The sequence below is a fragment of the Camelus dromedarius genome, chromosome 15, assembly GCF_036321535.1.
Source record: "Camelus dromedarius isolate mCamDro1 chromosome 15, mCamDro1.pat, whole genome shotgun sequence".
NCBI lineage: Eukaryota > Metazoa > Chordata > Mammalia > Artiodactyla > Camelidae > Camelus > Camelus dromedarius.
This window is the reverse complement of record NC_087450.1, coordinates 33,327,960-33,345,771: the sequence shown is the minus strand read 5'-3', so window position 1 is coordinate 33,345,771 and position 17,812 is coordinate 33,327,960. Positions and strand designations below refer to the sequence as shown.

At 53.1% G+C, this 17,812-nt stretch overlaps 1 protein-coding gene across 1 annotated transcript; it reads right to left on the bottom strand.

The window, feature by feature from the left end:
* Positions 1 to 12,277: 12,277 nt before the first annotated feature.
* On the bottom strand, positions 12,278 to 16,583 carry ZFP36L2 (ZFP36 ring finger protein like 2). The gene is made up of 2 exons (XM_010997147.3): positions 16,202 to 16,583; positions 12,278 to 15,674 (listed from the first exon to the last, which is right to left on the bottom strand). The coding sequence occupies exons 1-2, from the start codon at positions 16,250 to 16,252 to the stop codon at positions 14,223 to 14,225; spliced, it is 1,503 nt and encodes a 500-aa protein (XP_010995449.2). The 5' UTR covers positions 16,253 to 16,583; the 3' UTR covers positions 12,278 to 14,222.
* Between the last annotated feature and the right edge of the window lie 1,229 nt (positions 16,584 to 17,812).

The window sequence follows — 17,812 nt, the reverse complement described above, 5'->3', positions numbered from 1 at the left end:
CCTTGTACAGCAGACAGTTGTACTGCTGGGGGCTGCTAGCCATTCCAGTTCATGGACCAGCCCCTCCCCACTGAGGGTGGGTGACTGCCGTGGGCCCCATGCGGCAGGGGAACAGAGGGAAGAAGATGATGGGCTCCCTGGCCTGCTGGACCTCACAGGCCAGGGTGAGCAGGCACGATGCTTCCTCCAGAGGGGGAGGGGGAGCCAGCCAGCCATAGGCCACCTACTCTCCCTCTCCCCGGGTGCTCCCTTCCTTCCTGCAGCCCTGCCCTGTCTTTGACTTCAGCCAGGACCACAGCCATCTCCTGAGTCATCTTTGCTTTCTAGCTTTCTGGTTTTTACTCACCTGTCTCCCTAGTTTGAGCTTCCACCTTGGTGAGAATTCTCTCTCCCTCCTGTATACTCACGAGAACACACAGCTAGCTCAGTGACAACTCCAAAGGACTCTCAGGGAAGGACCTCAAGTTCAAGGGGACCCTGAAACTCCAGCCCACTCCACTGGAAGCCCCCAGGGTGAGCCTTGGCTGCAGGGTCTCTGGGTCAGAGCCTGGGACTGAGCAGCCCACCCATGCTCTGTGACACCTCAATTGTGTGCTCCCTTGCCACATAATTGTGGTAAGAAAACCACCTTCTAGGGCTAGTGTGAGGATGACATGCAATAACGACCTTAAGGGACCGGGTTTGGTGGAGAATATGCTGCATAAATGATGGCCACTATTATTAAAGTGAACAACTGGAGAATGTGTGTGCCCAGATGTCAGGTTGCGTGTCCAGAGGCGCCTCAGGAACTCAGAGCAGGGAGAGAGGACTCTTTCCCAGAGCAGTCAGTGGAGGCTTCCAGGAAGAGAGGGCCTCAGGTGCGGTGTGGAAGGGCTAAGAGGCTGAGTGCTGACTGGAAGGCGAGCATCCGGGCTGGGGATGAGGTATGGGCAGCAGGGAGGAGGTGCACATATGTGTGAATATAAGACAGACAGAGACAGCTGGCCCTGAGGCCACCCCAAGTATGTGAGCAGGTGAGCAGTGAGTCCACACTGGCTCAGTGCAGGGTGATGAGCTCTAATGCCAGGCCTCTGGGACACAGGGACCCCAAGAAGGCTGTAAAGAGAGAGCAGCTCTGATGGTGTGGCAGGTGGCTTGCCTCATTCTGGGGGGAAGCATGGCCTATGGCAGACCCAGGAGAAGCCCGGGTAGACCCTGCTGGGCTCTCCTCTCCGTCCTGTCCTTCGGCCCAGGATCAAGAGCTGTGGATGTCCGCTCCCTGTAGAGTTCTTGAGACCCCTGGCCTTGGTCTCCTTGGCTGCATTATCACCCCTCGCAGGCCAGCTCACAGAGCTTGAGGCGGCAGGAATGGAGGACCGGAAGGGCTGGCCTGCCCAGGGCCTGCCTGTGGCGGGTGAGCGACCGGCCCAGCGCTGTGTTTATATTTTCCCTCCTTTCCTACTGCTGGCCCCGCTGGCCGGCGGTTACACCACTGCGGTTTGCTGGCCCCAGGGAGTGCCTCCCTTACATAACCCCTGACACAACGGCCCCTAAAACACACATGCACACCAGCACGGGCTCCAATTCACACACTTCTGCACACATATGCACTCCCACACACACACTTGCTGAGGTCTTGCAGGGTCTCACTTCCTCAATGGGCAACACTGTTGTCTCCGGAGGATGTCTGCTGCCCCCGTCCACAGTCACACAGGTGGGGGCTTCCCCCTGGTTTCAGGGGAAGAACCTTCCCACCTCCTTGTCCTCAAGCCCAGGTGCCCTGAGCCTAGAGGGGCTGTCCCAGCTGACAGCCTCAGTCTCTGGCCCCAGCTCGAGGGAAGGGGGTGGACAACTGCAGGCTGCTCTCCAAGAGCCTGGAGGTGTGGGGAGCTGGGGCTTAGCACAGGAGGAATTGAGAACTAGACAGGGAGACAAAGACCAGACCCCACGGGGCAGCCCCTGTCACATGGACTCCAGACACAGCACAGGCAGGCACTCAGCAAACGAACAGGGGTGGAAATGACATCGGAGGCCCAGGGAGGTGGGAGGTATTTATGCCACATTTTGGGAGGAGACCATGATGGCCACTTTCAAGGTTTTAAATGCATATTACCCTCCATCGAAACATGGGAGCCTCCCCGGAACCTAGCAAAGCTGCCTCACAGATTCATCTGAGGGAAATATTTGCCCGGGGATCTGTGAGTCAGGATGTCCATGCCACATTGCTTGTAAACTGGTGCAGAGCCCGGGCAGCCACCATCGGGCCTCCCTTCTGTGGGTACCAAGCTGCTGTTAAGCGGGCCCCTGGCCAGGATGGACGGCATGACCCCACCCTGTGAACTGAAAGTGTGTGTGAGGATGAACAGAGGTGCACAGTCAAATCTCTGGAACTCCTCACACAAAGCAGGTTCCGTGTGGTCAGCTTTGCTGCGTGGGGCTGAGGAGGGAGATCAGGAGGAACGTTTCTGTTTGGACACACTGAAAAGCACTGTCTGCTGTTTGGATGCTCAGAACAAGCATGCACAAGTTTGGAATAAGAGGAAAAACTCAATAGGCGGTCATGTATACCAAAGAGCAATGCATCTGTCTCCATTCAGAACATCCCAGCCTCACAGAGGGTGGGGGCGGAGGTAGGGAGGGGCACCATGGCCCCACCATTCATGAGCTGGAAGACCTTGGGCAAGTGTCTGCAATTCTCTGAGCCAAATTTTCTTCATCGGTCAAGTGGGAGAGGACAGTACCACTCTCACGCCGGGTTGGTGAGGGGAGCTGGTTTTGTTGCACACTTACTGAGGCCATTCTAGGAGCCAGGCCGGGGCGTGCAAGAAGGAACATGACGTTCTTACTCTGAAGGAACTTACAGGCTGGAGAGGAAGACAGAGCCGTGAGCAGCTGGTGTAGGACAGTGAGCTCTGTGCTCCTGCAAAGGCTGGCCTGGGGGACCCTGGGAGGCTGGGAGTGGGGTGGGGTGAGAGCTAAGGTTGAGATTCAGTTGAGGCAGAGAAAGCAGAGGGACGTGGTGGTGGTTGGCGGGGGGCGGGGGTGGTCCCAGGCAGGGGCATGGGGGGAGGAGCAGCCCACGGCTGTCCAGGCCTGGCTAGAAAGCACAGTCCTTCAGTTCAGGCAGCCTGAGGGAAAGGGTAGAGGGAAGCTGGAGAAAGCCTCTGGGAGGACCCCAGTTCTGGCGTGGGTGACTGGATGGATGTGGTGTCACAGCTGTGGAGACAGGGACAGTGGGGTGTGTGTGTGTGGGGGGGTCCACGTCTCCGGGGCATCTGAGAAGAAGCGGGTCCCAGGCTGCTGCACGGGGCTGTGAGGTGCCACCACATGGGGGGCAGTCCCTTCATCTCTCCTACTGGCACATACAGTCTGCCAGACAGAGGGGCAGTTGGGGAATATTTGGGACTACTCTTAGCTTGTGGAGGGAGGGGGAGCCATCAAGGACATCCTGGGTGTGTCCCAGGACTTGCTTTGGAAAAGGACAACCCTTCCAGGGTTAGACGATAGTAGAAGCTGCCTTCCTTACAGTTGTTTGCATTTTAATAGAACCCTCCAGAATAGCAGTGCTGCCCAACAGAACTTTCCAGGATGATGGAAATGTTCAGTGCAGTAACCCTTAGCCACAACTGAGCCCTTGCAATGTGGCTAGTGTGACCGAGGAAGAATTTTAAGTTAAATGTTCACAGCTACATGCGGCTGGTGTCTACCACACTGGACAGCGCAGATCTACCTAGAATTTCTAAAGGAAAACAGTTGTCACTCTCACCTTACAGCCCCGTGTTGGGGCAGATGAAGGAGACTTCCTGAACCCCCTCAGACTGGGTGTCTGTTGATTAGGTGTGAAAAAAACCCAAGAGAGCAGTAACAAACTGTCACATGGCACTTCCTATGTGGGGGGTTCTGTTCTCGCTAAGTGAGTTGACTGGTTCCCTTAAGCATCATGATAGCCCTGGGAGACAGGACTGACATTTTATAGACGGGGACATCAAGCCACTGGCTCACGGTCTCCCAGCTGGTAGGAACAAAGCTGAACTGGGCAGCTCAGGCTGCTACCCACCCTGCTAGCCTGCACACGGTTTTACCTATGGGCCCCTGAGCTAGGCCCTCTCCCAGACACTACCTGTGACATCATATTTTGACCTTCATGGGGGTTTTGTGTAGTAGGAACTGTGTCATCATCCCCATTTCAGAGACAAGGAAACTGAGGCTCAGAGAGTTGCTCAGGATTACACAGGTAGGGAATGGCTGTGAAGTGAGCTTTGAACTCAGGTCTACGAGATCCCTTGGCTGTCACCCCTGCAGACCAGGCCCCTCACACAGCAGTGGAGACACCTGCCCAGAGCCCTCTCATGCCTCAGCCCCAGCAGCAGCTGTGGGCTCACAGGGCTGTGCCTTGTAAGCTCCTGGCATGTCCACCCCCACAGACCCTCCAGGACCTCCCTGAGAAGCCAGATAAACAGAACACCCACAGACCCACTGTTCTGAGCCTCTCAGCCCAGAGGGCTTTAGGTCCGCTTCCCTGAGAATCAATGTGCAGCATCTTTACCAGCAGCCTTACTGGGACAACCCACACCTGGTGCTGGGTGGTCTCTTTTCCCAGGGTTCATGTAGAAACCCCGAAGTTAAGAAGTCTCCAGAGGGGTCCTCCCACCTCCTCTGAGCCTTAGTTATCTGTGGAATGAGAGGGCTACACTAGGTCATGGTTTTTTAAAAACTTTTTCAGCATTAAAATTGTTTTTATAAGGAATCATGATTTCCAGTCTACTCTCCACACAACCGAAATCATTTAAAAATGTGAATGTGGCTGTCTTACTCCCCAGCTTAAAATCTTTCAGTGGCTCCCCCTGCTCTGGGGACAGTGCCTGCCCTCATGAAGCTTAGAGTTCCAGAAGGAAGGCCAATATATACATAAACAAAGGCATCAAAAATATGTCAGAGGATGACAAATGGAGGGAAAAAATAAAGCAGGATGAAAGATTCCAGATGGGGCTGTGGTTTTAGAGAGGGTGGTCTGGGTGGCCCCCTGAAAAGGTGACAGCTGGAAATGGGAGGAAAGGGGCCATGTGGAAGAGAATGACAGAAGGAATAGCAAGTGCAAAGATCCTGAGACAGAGTGTAGGTCTAACGTGATTATGAACCAGCAAGGAGGCCTGAGTGGTTGGAGCAGGAGGAGGGGAGGGAGAGTCAAGGTCAGAAGGGAAAGGGGCTAGTGGGTGGATGGGGAGGGATAGATCATGTAGGACCTCGTAGGCCTTGGTAAGATTTTATTCTGAGTGAGGATTTTGAGCTGAAGGTTGACTTGAATTCACTGTTTTAAAAGCACAGGTGAGGCAGGGCGTGGTCTAGCATGGAAAGAAACCCTAGAAAGCTTCTTGGAAATCTCAGTTTCCAGACAGTGTAGGAGTAAATCCGGAGTCTGAGGCAGCCTCAGACAATTTGAAGGAGCCATTACTTAGCTTCCTTTGAATTCGGCTTCTGCCTTTTCCTAGCTTATTGGCCTCTGGCCTATGACAACTCCTCTGAGCTCAGTTTCCTCATCTTTGAAATGGGGCTAGTGACATTACTTCAGTCTTGGGTAAGCTAAGAGCACTGTCTTAAGCTTTAGTACACGATAGGAGTTCCATAAATAGGAGCTATTAGAGTCTTAAAGGCATGGAGACCAGGAGACCTGTGGGCATGAACTGGGGGAGGAGGGGAAGCCAAGATGATGAAGCATGATGGTGGCGATAATACTAACAATAGTAATAATAACAGCCAGCTAATGCTTGCTGACCACTTACCACCTTAGGCATTTCACATATATTATCTCACTTAATCTTTACAACAAAAACATGGACAACAATGGATTCGCCCATTTTTCAAATGAAGAAATTGAGGCTCAAAGAGGCAGTGAACTGTGCTCAAGGGCACACAGTGGGTCATTGGCAGCACCTGGGACCTTCTCCCCACCTGACTCCAGTCCCAGTTCTTTCCACTGGTGATAACTTCCTGGGTTCCGGGGCAAAGGATCCAAATGAGTCCCCCTCTCAGGGGAAGTTACATTTTTAGCAGGGAGCTCTGAGGGCAATTTTCTTTTAATTGAAAAAGTTATTTTAAAATGTTTAATTAAAATACAGAAAAGTTCAAAGTATAAAATTTTTAAAACGGTGTAGAAATTATTGAACTAAGAATATGATGCTCTAATAGAGGAATTGGTGGGGGACAGAGAGTAGGTGAGACATCTCGAGGGCTGAGCCCACCACTCCAGCCCCATCCTGTGCCATGTTGTTCTGTTCTCCACCCTCAGGTGCCTTATGCTTTTCTTTCTTCTGTGGAGTCATGCTCCCTCTAACCACAGGGCCTTTGCACCAGCTGTTCCTGTTACTTAGAAATCTGTTTAACTGCTCCTTTGCCTTATTAAGTATTTCTTACCCTTTGTCTTTCTTACTTCTTTAAGGGCTTCCAGAACCCTAAGTGAGGTCAGTTCCCCTGACAGAGGTTCCCTTAGTGCCCTGTCCTTCCCTTTTGTGGGAGGGATTTCAGCTTGTGGATATACATTTTTTTTAAATTAAGAGATTATTCACCTACAATAAAATTTCCCACATTAAAGTATACAAATGTACACATTTCAGTTTATTCACAAGGTTGTGCAACCATCACTGCTAATTCTAGAATATTTTCATCAACCCCCCACAGAGAAACACTGTGTCTATCAGCAGTCATTCCCTGTTCGTTTTCCAGCCCCTGGTAACCACTAATCTATTTTTCGTCTCTATGGATTTGCCTATTTTGGACATTTCATATAAGTGGAATCATACAACATGTGGTCTTTTGTGTCTGGCCTCTTTCACTTTTACTGTTTTCAAGGCTCATCCATGTTGTAGCGTGTGTCAGTACTTCATTCCTCTCTGTGATGAAATACGATCCCATTGTGTGGGTGTGTACTACCTTTTGTTGATTTATTCATCTGTTGATGCGCATGTGGGTTGTTTCCACTTTTTGGCTATTGTGAAAAAGTGTGCACGTGTTTTTATGTGGCCATCGTGGAGCACACATCATCATGTAGCAGAAACAGACGTTAGTAAAACCGTTCTAAAAAACCAATGTATCACATTGAAAAACAGTACAGCAGCTCCTCAAAAAGTTAAACGTAGAGTTATCATATGATCCAGCAATGCCCCTCGTAGGTATATAACCCAAAGAACTGAAAACATATGTTCACATAAAACTTGTACACCGGTGTTCACAGTAGTGTGGTTCAACAACAGCCAAAAGGTGGAAACAACTCAAACGTTCAACTGGTGAATGAAAACCAAAAGACAGTACGTCCATAGCGTGGAATATTATCCTGTCATACAAAGGAATGAAGTCTGATTCATGCTGCAACATGAATGAAACTTGAAAACATGTACACTCCATGAAGGCAGGGGTGACATCTGTCAGGTCACCTCTGTTACCACAGTGCCGGCGTGTACCAGACAATCAAGGACTACCTGTGGGATGAACGAAAGGTCCCGGCAGGAGTCCCCACATCCCACCCCCAGACGTCAGCACAGAATCCCAGGGCAGTGGAGGAGAGCCTGCCAGCACACGTGACTCACACCAGCCGTGGGCCTCAGCTATATATGCCTCTTGCCCTGCGGCATCTAGGATTTCCATCTTCACAATGTGTCACCTCGGGAGTCTGGACATCCTGTAGGTCCTGCAACATTGGCCTGTCTGGACCTGAAGCTTCAGCAGTAGCCAGGCCAGGGAGCGACAGACACGTAGTCCAAGATCAACTCCCACGTGCCTCAGCCACGTTCCTCTCCCCTGAAGTCCACTCCTTCTCCACTCGGGGATGCAGGAGAACAAACAGCAGGTCGCCAAGGACGCCGCAGCCCCTTCTCCAGTGGTACAGGGCCCAGAGATGCTCCCGCAAGCAGCCTCTCACTCCAGTCACTACATGTGGGCGGTGGGATTTGGAAAGACCAAGGCCTGGGTCTCCCCTCCCTGTAAAACCAGCACCTGGCCCAGTAGGGGGGTCACAGGCCACCCCACAGCCTGGCCCAGCCTCCTGCGGAGGGGTCAGTGGGAATTCTGTGTTTCATCAAATATTGCTGGGCCACAGAGTTGTATTTGAAAATAATTTTAATTAGCCGGAAACTAGGAGTTCAATAAATGGAAAACAGAGAACTTTCCAAGGCCACAGCTGGGAAACACTCACTTTTTTAAAAATTCCGCCTGGCTTCCCAGGCCAGCTAAACACCCTGACACGAAGGCCCGACTGCCAGAGGAATCCACAAGGAAAACAAAGCTTATTTTTAGAGAAATATTTTAAACTCAGTTTCAGCGAGCTCAGGAGTTTTCTTGTCTGTCTAAAATCCTTAATATCTTTCCTTCTATTTCAGAGCTGCCTCTCACCCCAGAGGGCACAAGAACTCCTATCTGACAAGAGCTATTTCTGCAACAGATGAAAATAAAAGGGCCCCTCCCCCTCCAACTAGAGAATTAATTGTTTCTAAATATGTCCCAGCAGTGGGGCCCAGGAGGCCTGTCCTTGGCAGGTGTGACCAGCAATGAAGTGGGTCTGGGGTCCCTGCAGGCCTGAAGGCCTGTCTGCCACCCTCCCACTCAGCCCTGTTCTGCCCACTGCCCTGCAGGAAGCGGGTGACAGCCTGGCCACCATTTCCGGGTTTTGAAAACAGTTTTTAACTTGAAAGAGGCCTGCTAAAAAGGACTGCATTTCCTGTGAAGGTGTTGTTAACACTCTGTCCCGACCGAGACACCCCACCATACACACGGAGACCCACACGTGTAGCAACACCCCTAGAGCCCTCATCCCGCAGACCCACACCCCCCCCCCATGGCAGCAGCTCACAGACACCCCTGACCACAGCAACAGGCGCACCCAAACCCACACTCACACAGGTACACACACACAGAGCAACAGACACACTGAAACCTACACCCATACACAGATACACACATACAGAGCAACAGGCACACTCACACAGACACACAGCGACAGGGACAGGCAAAGGCACCCCGTACTAACACAGACACACACACCAATGCACACACACTTGGCAGCTTCAAGCCCACACTCACCACACACACATACCTATACACCTACACAGAGCAACAGACACACCCAACCCACACGCATATCCAGATACACACTGACACACCTACACACACACACAGCAACAGACACCTTCAAAACCATACCCACACTCACACACAGCAACAGACACACCCAAACCCATAACCACACTCACACATAGATTCCCAACATACCTACACACACACTGAACAACATACACACCCACACTCACACAGATTTCCATGCCCACCCACCAACTCTCACACCTATAGACATACATACCCATCACCCCCACACCAACAGCCACACAGATCCACACACCCCACAGAGGCAGCCCCGCACACAGACACAGACCCCTGACACAGAGTAATGCCATGCACGTGTGCACACCCACCCTGACAGACAAGGCCACAGGTCCACACACATGTACACCCTCCATGTGGACACACTCCAACCGACCTCCCTCCACACACAGACACACCCTTAGACACATAAACACACTCATAAACTTTCCAGGTCTAGCATAAACTGTCAGGAGACGTTGGGAGAACCCACCTAGGCAGGGGTGGGCCTGGAGTTGCTGTGGTTTCCTGCTGCCCGAGGGGCCCCCCTTTCCGCAGGGCTCCTCTTGGCCAGGCCTGTCCAGCCGCCAGGTCGTGGCTGCCTCCCCGGCCCTCCTTCCTTTCCTCCCTTCCTCCTTGGCCTTGCCAGCCGCACAAGGAGAAACTAGAAATGTCGGGGATAGCCACAGGTCTGCACATCCCCCAGAGAGTGAACAAGAGAAAAGAAACACAATTAAATGAGGTGACAACAATGGGACCCTGATGGAAGGTCAGCCTGGCTCAGCCTCCAGGCTCGGCTTCCAGGGGCCGCATTGGCTCCCACTAACTCACAAGGCCAGGGAAGGCGCCGAGACCAAACTTCCGCTTTCAAGATGTGGCCAGAGTCACTTCTGCCCTCACTCTTGTCACCACAAGCATGACTAGAGGACAGCAAATGTCTGGCCATGGTTCCTTTCCAGGTTCAAATGCTCTCTAGTGGTCCTCCTCCCTGAATCCATCTAGCCTGAGGGTTTTCTGAGATCCCTGAGGCAGATTTTACCACTGAGCATCCCAGTGCTGGGCCAGACCTGCAGCCAAGAGCTATGTCTGTTTGTCCTTCCTGCTTTGGGCCTTCCAGGCCTGGCCCTTTCATCGGGGTTCCTGAGCCGCTGCAGGGCTCACCATCCTCCATCTACTCCCAAGGGCGAGTGCTGAGCTTTGGCCTTTTCAGTAATTGTGTGTGTGTTTCCTTTTACACACAGCAGTAGATTCAGACAGAGTGAGGGGTGGAAAACACGTGCATGCATGCATCCCCACTTGGAAACAATTTAGAAGGTGGCACACACTAATTGGGCTGCTGAAAAAAAATGCCTTAGTTTTCAAAGAGCCAGTGGAAAATGCTACCATTAAGACTTTCTAAACACCGTCACATTCTGGGCTCATTTTCACAACCAACTGTCAAAGAATTTTTATCTTGAGTATAATGCAGGAGTCAGTTTTAGTTCCACTCCCCAGCCCATGATAGGAATCCTGGCTTGTCCTTACATGAAATTTTTACTTCTAGTTTCCTTAATTTACAAGAAAACTTTCCTAAGGGTGATCAAGCAATTGTAGAGCATTTTGTGGGCTGTTAATTCCAGCCGCTGCAGAAAGACAATGACCTACATACCCTCCATTGATCTGCGGCAAGAGGAAATTTCTGAATGATTCCCCCCAGCTTGCCACGCTCCACTGGGTCTAAAACACAAAACATCAGATCCTAGCAGTTAGGCTTTCAAACAAACCAATTTTCAAAAATGAATGTGGCTTACCCTAAAGAGAAGTCTAACATTCCAGCTGATCAAAAACACTTGTTTAGAAAAATCAGTTTGGGAATGTCGTGGAAACAAGGCCTTCAAAATGCAGTTTGGCCTAAATAACACCACATTTTAGACTTTTCCTCGCCATTGCACATTTTTTATGGTGAAGAGGTCAGGGAGCCTGCAAGGTCCTTGCCGGCCAAAATCCTCCTTGGCTTCAGGTTTCCCCTCCCCCACAGATGAGGCCCTCAGCCAGCGGCCCAGCATCTGCGAGAACTTTGAAACTGCTCCCCATCCCCTTTGGCAGCATGCGCCCAGCACCAAAACGCTCCAGTTAGCACCAGCGCAATCATCGTTAACGTGAAACAGCTGCCTGAGGCCTGGCGGGCTCCACCAACGGCCCCCACCCAGCCCGGCTAAGCTGGGAGACCCAGGAGACCCTGGCTCCCACAGGGCTGAGAGAGGATGCGAGCCTGGGTGAGAGAGCCCAGCTGTTGTAGATAAGGAAACAAACTTTGGCTAAATCTCTTACCTACTTTGGAAAAAGTGAGCTCGGTATGCGTGTCTGTGTGTGTGGTGGTGGGGGAGGGAATGGCGAATGAAAAACAGGAATTCATTTATGAACCAGATTTTTAAGTTTTCAAGTGATTGGTAGTTAAGACCCGTACTAAGGCTTTGTTCGACTGTGTGAGAATCAGCAGATTGGTGTTTTTCTTCCTTTTTCCAGAGACCTGGGTTGAATTTGCTTTCTCAAGCACAGACACTTAATCCTTTTGCATAAATAACGTGTGTGCTCACTCCCAGAGGAAGCTGTCAGCGTAAACAAACACTACCCAGATGTAAATTTAACCTATTTAATCTTCCTTTTCTTTCCCTCCTCTGTGGACCAGGACACAACCTAGGCTTTCCAAAGTCCAGGCAAAATCCTGGTTCTCCGGCCCGCCCACCCCTAGTTCAGCCACGGGCTGGCAAGGCCCTCCTCCCCCAGGCAGCTCTGTTCCCGGGCCGTCCCAGCGGGAGAGAAAAAAAAATCAGTTCTTCAGCTGCCACTGGAGACACGTGATCCACTTGGTGACTCAGACGGGCCACACCCCTTCAGGCCTCCCAGCCAGGCCCTGCCACCAGCCAGTCAGCCAACTGGGATGCATCTTATTACCAAGGGAAAGAGCTAACTAATGCCCTTGACAGCCCAAATTACTTTCTTTCAGCTAGAAGAACATGCTACAAAACATACGGGGGGGGGGGGGCAGGCTCTTCTGAACCCTGGCTCTGCCAGCTCTAAATCCTAGCCCCCAACCCAACCCCTCAAGACCCCAACGCCTGCAAAGTGGTAGGAAGCTAGAAAGCTAGATATTCCTGTTTTTTAAAAAAAGAAAGCTATCTTACCACATTAATATCTTTCCCAAAAATTTTATTGGGGGAAAACTACAAAACATTTACAGTACAATGTTTACAGTCACAATTTGTAGTGAACTGATTCCCCAAAATATATTACAACTCAAGATGACTTATCTTGTTACATTCAAATACCTACTTCTGTCAAAGTAGTCCAGAGTACATACATAACATAGTGCTCCAACTGTACCTACGTACAAACTACAACTACTGCTCATTCATCCGCTGTCCAGGAAAGCATTCCTGCTTTTCTACAAGGAAAAAAAAATAGTACAAGTTTTGGAATTTTTTGTAATTAAACAAGGCATATTCATGTACTACATACCATTTTAGCACTAAGAGGTGGCCTCTTCACTTTATATCTATATAAAAAAAAGTGGTAAAAATCTTTTCCTTTTGTGCAGTTGAACCCATCCTACATTCAAATTCTCTCAAGCACTAATAGATGAAAATACTTATTTGGTTGAGGAAGATTTAAGGCAAGTTCTGGCCCTTCCAAAGGCACTGTAAGACTAACCCCCCTCCCCCCCAATTATTGCTACATGTCTTTATACGCAGTTATGTCACAGTAGAATTGGTGGAATAAGCAAGCAAAAAACTTTTTTGCTAATTTATAAAGTTGGAATGAGAAAAGTATGCCACATTTAAGCCTGATCACAAAGTATGTGGTCACTTTTTTTCTTTAAAGTTGGATGGGCTACAACCATTATACATTCTAAAACTCGTAAGATATTCCTCAAACTACTTCCACAGCATCAAGATAGATTTCTGTAAAGAAATCATGCAATCTTTCAAAATTTACGTAAACAAGGAAAGAAATTAATGAAATAAATATTACATACAATCTCTTAAATTAAGATTTTTTTTACTCATTTACAATAAAATAACGAAGTGAAGTTACAAAAGGCATATATTACTGTGAAAAGAACATACACTCCATTTTGCCGATTAATAATGGCAATCATAATTTAACATAATAAAAGAATATATATCTATTGCTTTTCATCATACTTGATAAATACAGTATGAACAAAATTTTCAATGTATACTTTTCACAAGATAATAAATAAGTTAAATAGTTTTTTCATATTGAGTTGTGGTGCAGTGGTGCGAATCAACTCAAAACAGCTAAAAATTCAGCAGTTATTCCCCAACAATTACAAACTAATCTCTGCCCAAGGCTTCCAGAAAGAGCAGACAAAATGGTTCTAAATTAAACATCCACTATGTGGTGACAATGAAACCAGTAACCAGTATGAAACTTTGGAATGCAAGTTTTTTTTCCTAAACCATATATAACTTTGCTAAAAAACAAAACACCTATAGAGCTGAGGGCTACTATTAAGGCATATTCTCGGCACAATACTGGGTTCTAAAAGCTTATAGGTTTAGCAATGTGGTGGCTGGCTGGTTTGTTTACACTGGTCTGAGGCAAACAATTAGGAACTTCTCTCACGATAAGAGTCCCCACATCTGGACTGTAACTAATGCTTTTCAAGTGAAGATATGGAATGGTGGTTGGTAGCTGCTGGTGCTGGGTTGATTTTTCCTAAAGTCTCAAACTCATCGGAGACTAAAAAGTTTTAAGTGTTTGGTTTTTGTTCTATTCGCATCACAACTGCCCTGTTGTGAATATTTTGTTCATCAACGCAAAAAGTTCGCTGGCTGCTTTTTTTTTGCTCAACATGAATGAAACTTCGTAATAATAATAAAAATTATAATAAAAAAAAAAACAAGAGGAAACCGAAAGGGGAGGGGTGGGGGCCCCTCCCAGCACACAAGTTCGAGTCCAAGTGCTCGGTACGGCCTGCAGTCTGCTCGTGGCCTGTCACCCCTCACAGTCCCGTGCCCCTTTGCCCCTAGTAGGGGCGAGAACGGCGGGGGAGCCCTCCAACACCCCCTGAACGGCTTTCCTTTTCTCCTCCTCACTGGCGCCCTCTTGCCTCAGTCGTCGGAGATGGAAAGGCGGCTGAAGATGGGCAGGCGGCGGCCGGGGTCAAGGCTGGGGGACTCGGAGCCGCTGAGGCTGCCCGAGCTCAGGGAGCCGCTCAAGTAGCTGTCGCGGTCCGACAGCGAGTCCGGGGGACTGGGAGGTGCATCGAACACCGGCGACTCGGACAAGCGGCGCGGCAGCTGGAAGCTGAAAGGCGGCGAGGGCGGCGCGGTGGCGCTGACAGGGAGGGGCGTACTGGGCGGCGCCGGGGGCTGCGCAGGGGGCACCAGGCCCTGCTGCTGCTGCTGCTGCTGCTGCTGCTGTTGCTGCTGCTGGCTGCGATAGTAGGCGGCGGCGGCCACTGCAGCGAAGTTGTGGGTCTGGATGGCAAGCGGCGTGATGAGGCTGCTCAGCTCCGGGCCGAAGGCGAAGGCATTATTGGCGCACGAGGCCGACGAGCAGGTGGCGCAGGGCGCGCCGGGCGCCAGCAGGTCCTCGGCGCCCCCGGTGCCGTAGAGTAAGGCGGCTGCAGCCGCTGCCGCCGCAGAGGCACAGCACGTCGGGGCGCCCGAGGGCGTGGAGGCCGCCGAGGCCGACGAGCAGGACGAAGCGGACGAGGAACAGGAGGAGGCCGAGGAGCAGGAGGGCGGCGGCGGCGTGCGAGACGTGGGGCTGTCGAGCAGCAGGGGCGACTCCAGGCCCCCGGGAGGCTGGTGGTGGCCCGAAGGGAAGCCCGAGAAGCTAAGGCTGTGATGCAGCTTGGGCCTCGGCTCCCGCGGGAAGCCCAGGTGCAGCGCGTCGCGGGCGCTGAAGGCACGCAGGTCCCCGGAGGCGCCCCCAGACGGTGCAGGCCGCCGCTCATCGGCGTTGTGGATGAAGTGGCAGCGCGGCCCGTAGGGACAGAAGCCGATGGTGTGGAAGGTGCGGCACAGCTCGGTCTTGTACTTCGGGTGCCGCGTCAGACTGCGCAGCTCGTGGAAGCCGTGCGCGAACTGGCATTTCTCGCCGTACTTGCACGTGCCGCTCTCCTCAAAGGGCCGGCACAGCTCAGTTTTGTAGCGCGTTGAGTTGATCTGGGAGCCGCCGCCCCCCTTCTGCTGCTGCAGGTGCAGGAGGTGCTGGCTGCGCTCGCCGTTCTCGCTGAACGAGCGGTCCCGGAATTTGTTTTCCTTGTTCAGTAGGGACGTGCCACCGCCCCCCGACGGCTCCTTAAGGGTGCCGTAGGAGGTCGGGCCGCCAGTCGCCGCGCTGCCGCAGCTGCTGCCGTTAGCCGCACCCGGGAACTTGGGCGAGCAGCTGCCGGGGCTAGGCGCGGGGTGGGCGAGCGCGTGCAGGTTGCTGGCCGAGTGCCGTCGGAGGAAGCCCGGCGTGAAGCCCGAGCTGGGGGCAGCGGCCACGGGCGTCCCCACAGCCTTCTTGTCCAGCATGTTGTTCAGATTGAGGTTGGCCAGTGATTTCTCCGTCTGCCAAAAGGGGGGGAGCGGGGAAGGGATGAAAAATGGAAAAGGGAGGGAAGAGTTCGGGCGAGTTGCAGAGTAACAACTTCCAGCTCTCCGATTCTTTCTTCCTTTTTTCAGATTTCCACTCAGTTCCCAACCTCCACCCTTAACACGCGCTCAAGAATCAAGTTCTCGCTGGGAGGAGCCCGACTCTCCCACCCTACGCCTCTCTGGGCCGCGCTGGGTTGCGACATGTGATCTTCAGCCGAGGGCCGCCGGCCTGGGCGGCGCAAGCCCAGTCCGGGAAGCCCCGGGCAGCGTGGCTGTGGTCGGCTGCGGAGAAACTAAACAGCTACAGCGACTCCCTCCTGCTCCCTTCTCCTTCTCCCCGCCCACAAGGCACGAGCACACACTGCTAACTCTGGGGTTTTTCCCTGCCCAAAAAGTCAAGGTGGGGAGAGGACCCCGCCAAAGTCTAGGACCTAAGGCCAAATCTGAAAACTTGGGCTTCCTGCTTGCCCACTCTCCTCCCTCCCTGGTTCCCCGCGTACCTTGCACAAGAAGTCGATATCGTAGAAGGCGGACAGAAGTGTGGTCGACATGTTTCTGGATCCTGTAATGGTCAGAGCTGCAGGCTGGGAGGTCCGGAGGAGCCCTTGGGGCGGCGCGGCCGGGCTCGAGCCACGACGAATAACGGGCGAGGGGCGGGAGAGGGACCGAAAGTTCGCTAGGGGGCGAGAAAAGAGGGAGAGGGGACAGCAGCGTGGACTGGTTTGAGGGTGCCCGGGAGTGCGGAGTGGGGGGAAAAGAGAGAAGCTAGAGCGCTCCTCCGCGCCCCGGGGTGCCCGGCCCGCCCCCCCACGCGGAGCCGACGGCAGCTCGCGGACTGCTGGAACTCAGCGGCCAACGAGCGCGCGCCCTATATAAGCCCCGAAGCGCGGCAGTGGCTGGGCGGGCGTGCCGGGGGAGGGGACAGAACGCTGACCCCGCTGGGGTCTCCAGGCAACGCCGCCCGCCGACTCGCGGACGTCAGGCGCCTTTCTAGCCTCCCATTGGCCGCCGCCAATTTTTTTTCCTCGGGGGGAGGGGGCGGAGAGGCCTCGGGGCGGGGCCGGCCGCCTGGGCGTCCGGGGCGGCGTGGAGGACTCGGCCCAGATGGGTGCTGCTGGGTGGCGGCGGGAAGATACCGCTCCCCACCTCAGGGGCTGCTCTATTGGAAATCCCCAGCACATTTAACGTGGCCGGGTTCTGCAGTCCTGGACGTGTCTTTCCCCGCCCGATCCTGCTAGGCGAAATTGTGGAGCTTTTATCTCCCACTCTCGGTTTTATACTGGGCGCGGGAATTGCAAAATGCAAGAATATTGCAACCGTCCGCTCGGCCCGGCTGGTTTGCAAAGGTGCCCCGGCCGTGGGGTACGGGGGTTCTGGGCCTGAGTCTGATGGGTGGTGTCCCTAACCCGACTGCACGTGGAGACGCGGTGGGGGTGGGGGCGGGAGCGGCCACGAGGGCGACTGCCCCGGCAGTCTCGCCCGGAGGAGCCTGGGCCCGTTTCTCCGCCCCTCTTCCCGCCCAGGCTGCAGTAAACAGGGCTTGAGCGCCGAGGCCTGCCGGGCAGGGCTGAGTGTCTGAGGACAAGGCGCTGGCTTTGCTAATCACATCACAAGACCTTGAGCCAGGGCCAGAGGCGCGGAGTGGCGCGGGGCGTCCCGGGCGGGGGAGCCGGCTGGGTGGTTTGGAGGAAAGGCTGGGAGAGCCGCGCAGGCATGGAGGCCGCTTCCCGCCGCCTTGTCCGTCTGCTGGTCGGTCCGGCCCTACCCAGCCTTCCCGGGGGTTGTGGTACAGCTGCCAGCCAAGGCTCCCCGTCCACCGCAGCCTTAGCCTGGCGCGCCCTCCTAGCCCCTTCCTTCCCCGGTTGTTGCGGGCGGCAAGCCTCGCCTCGTTGTGGGCTGCGGGCTCCGGCTGAGGCCGAACAGCAGCCAGGCAGGGCTGGGCACCGAGGATGCGCCTGGTGGGCTCGCCCCGGTTTTCTTCTCTCGCCAGTCCCACACCCCAAAGCCCGTTTTGGGAAATGTTCTTTGCCAGCGGGCGCCCTCCGGGTATGGGGCAGACACCTCACCCTGCTAGCGCCCAGTGAGGCTAAAGCCGCTGTCAGCCCCACCCA

Excerpts from the sequence above, each read along its gene's own strand:
- ZFP36L2 (XM_010997147.3), bottom strand. The coding sequence starts at position 16,252 with ATGTCGACCACACTTCTGTCCGCCTTCTACGATATCGACTTCTTGTGC. Across the intron at positions 15,675-16,201 it reads ATATCGACTTCTTGTGCAAG|ACGGAGAAATCACTGGCCAA; the intron begins GTACGCGGGGAA and ends CCCTTTTGGCAG.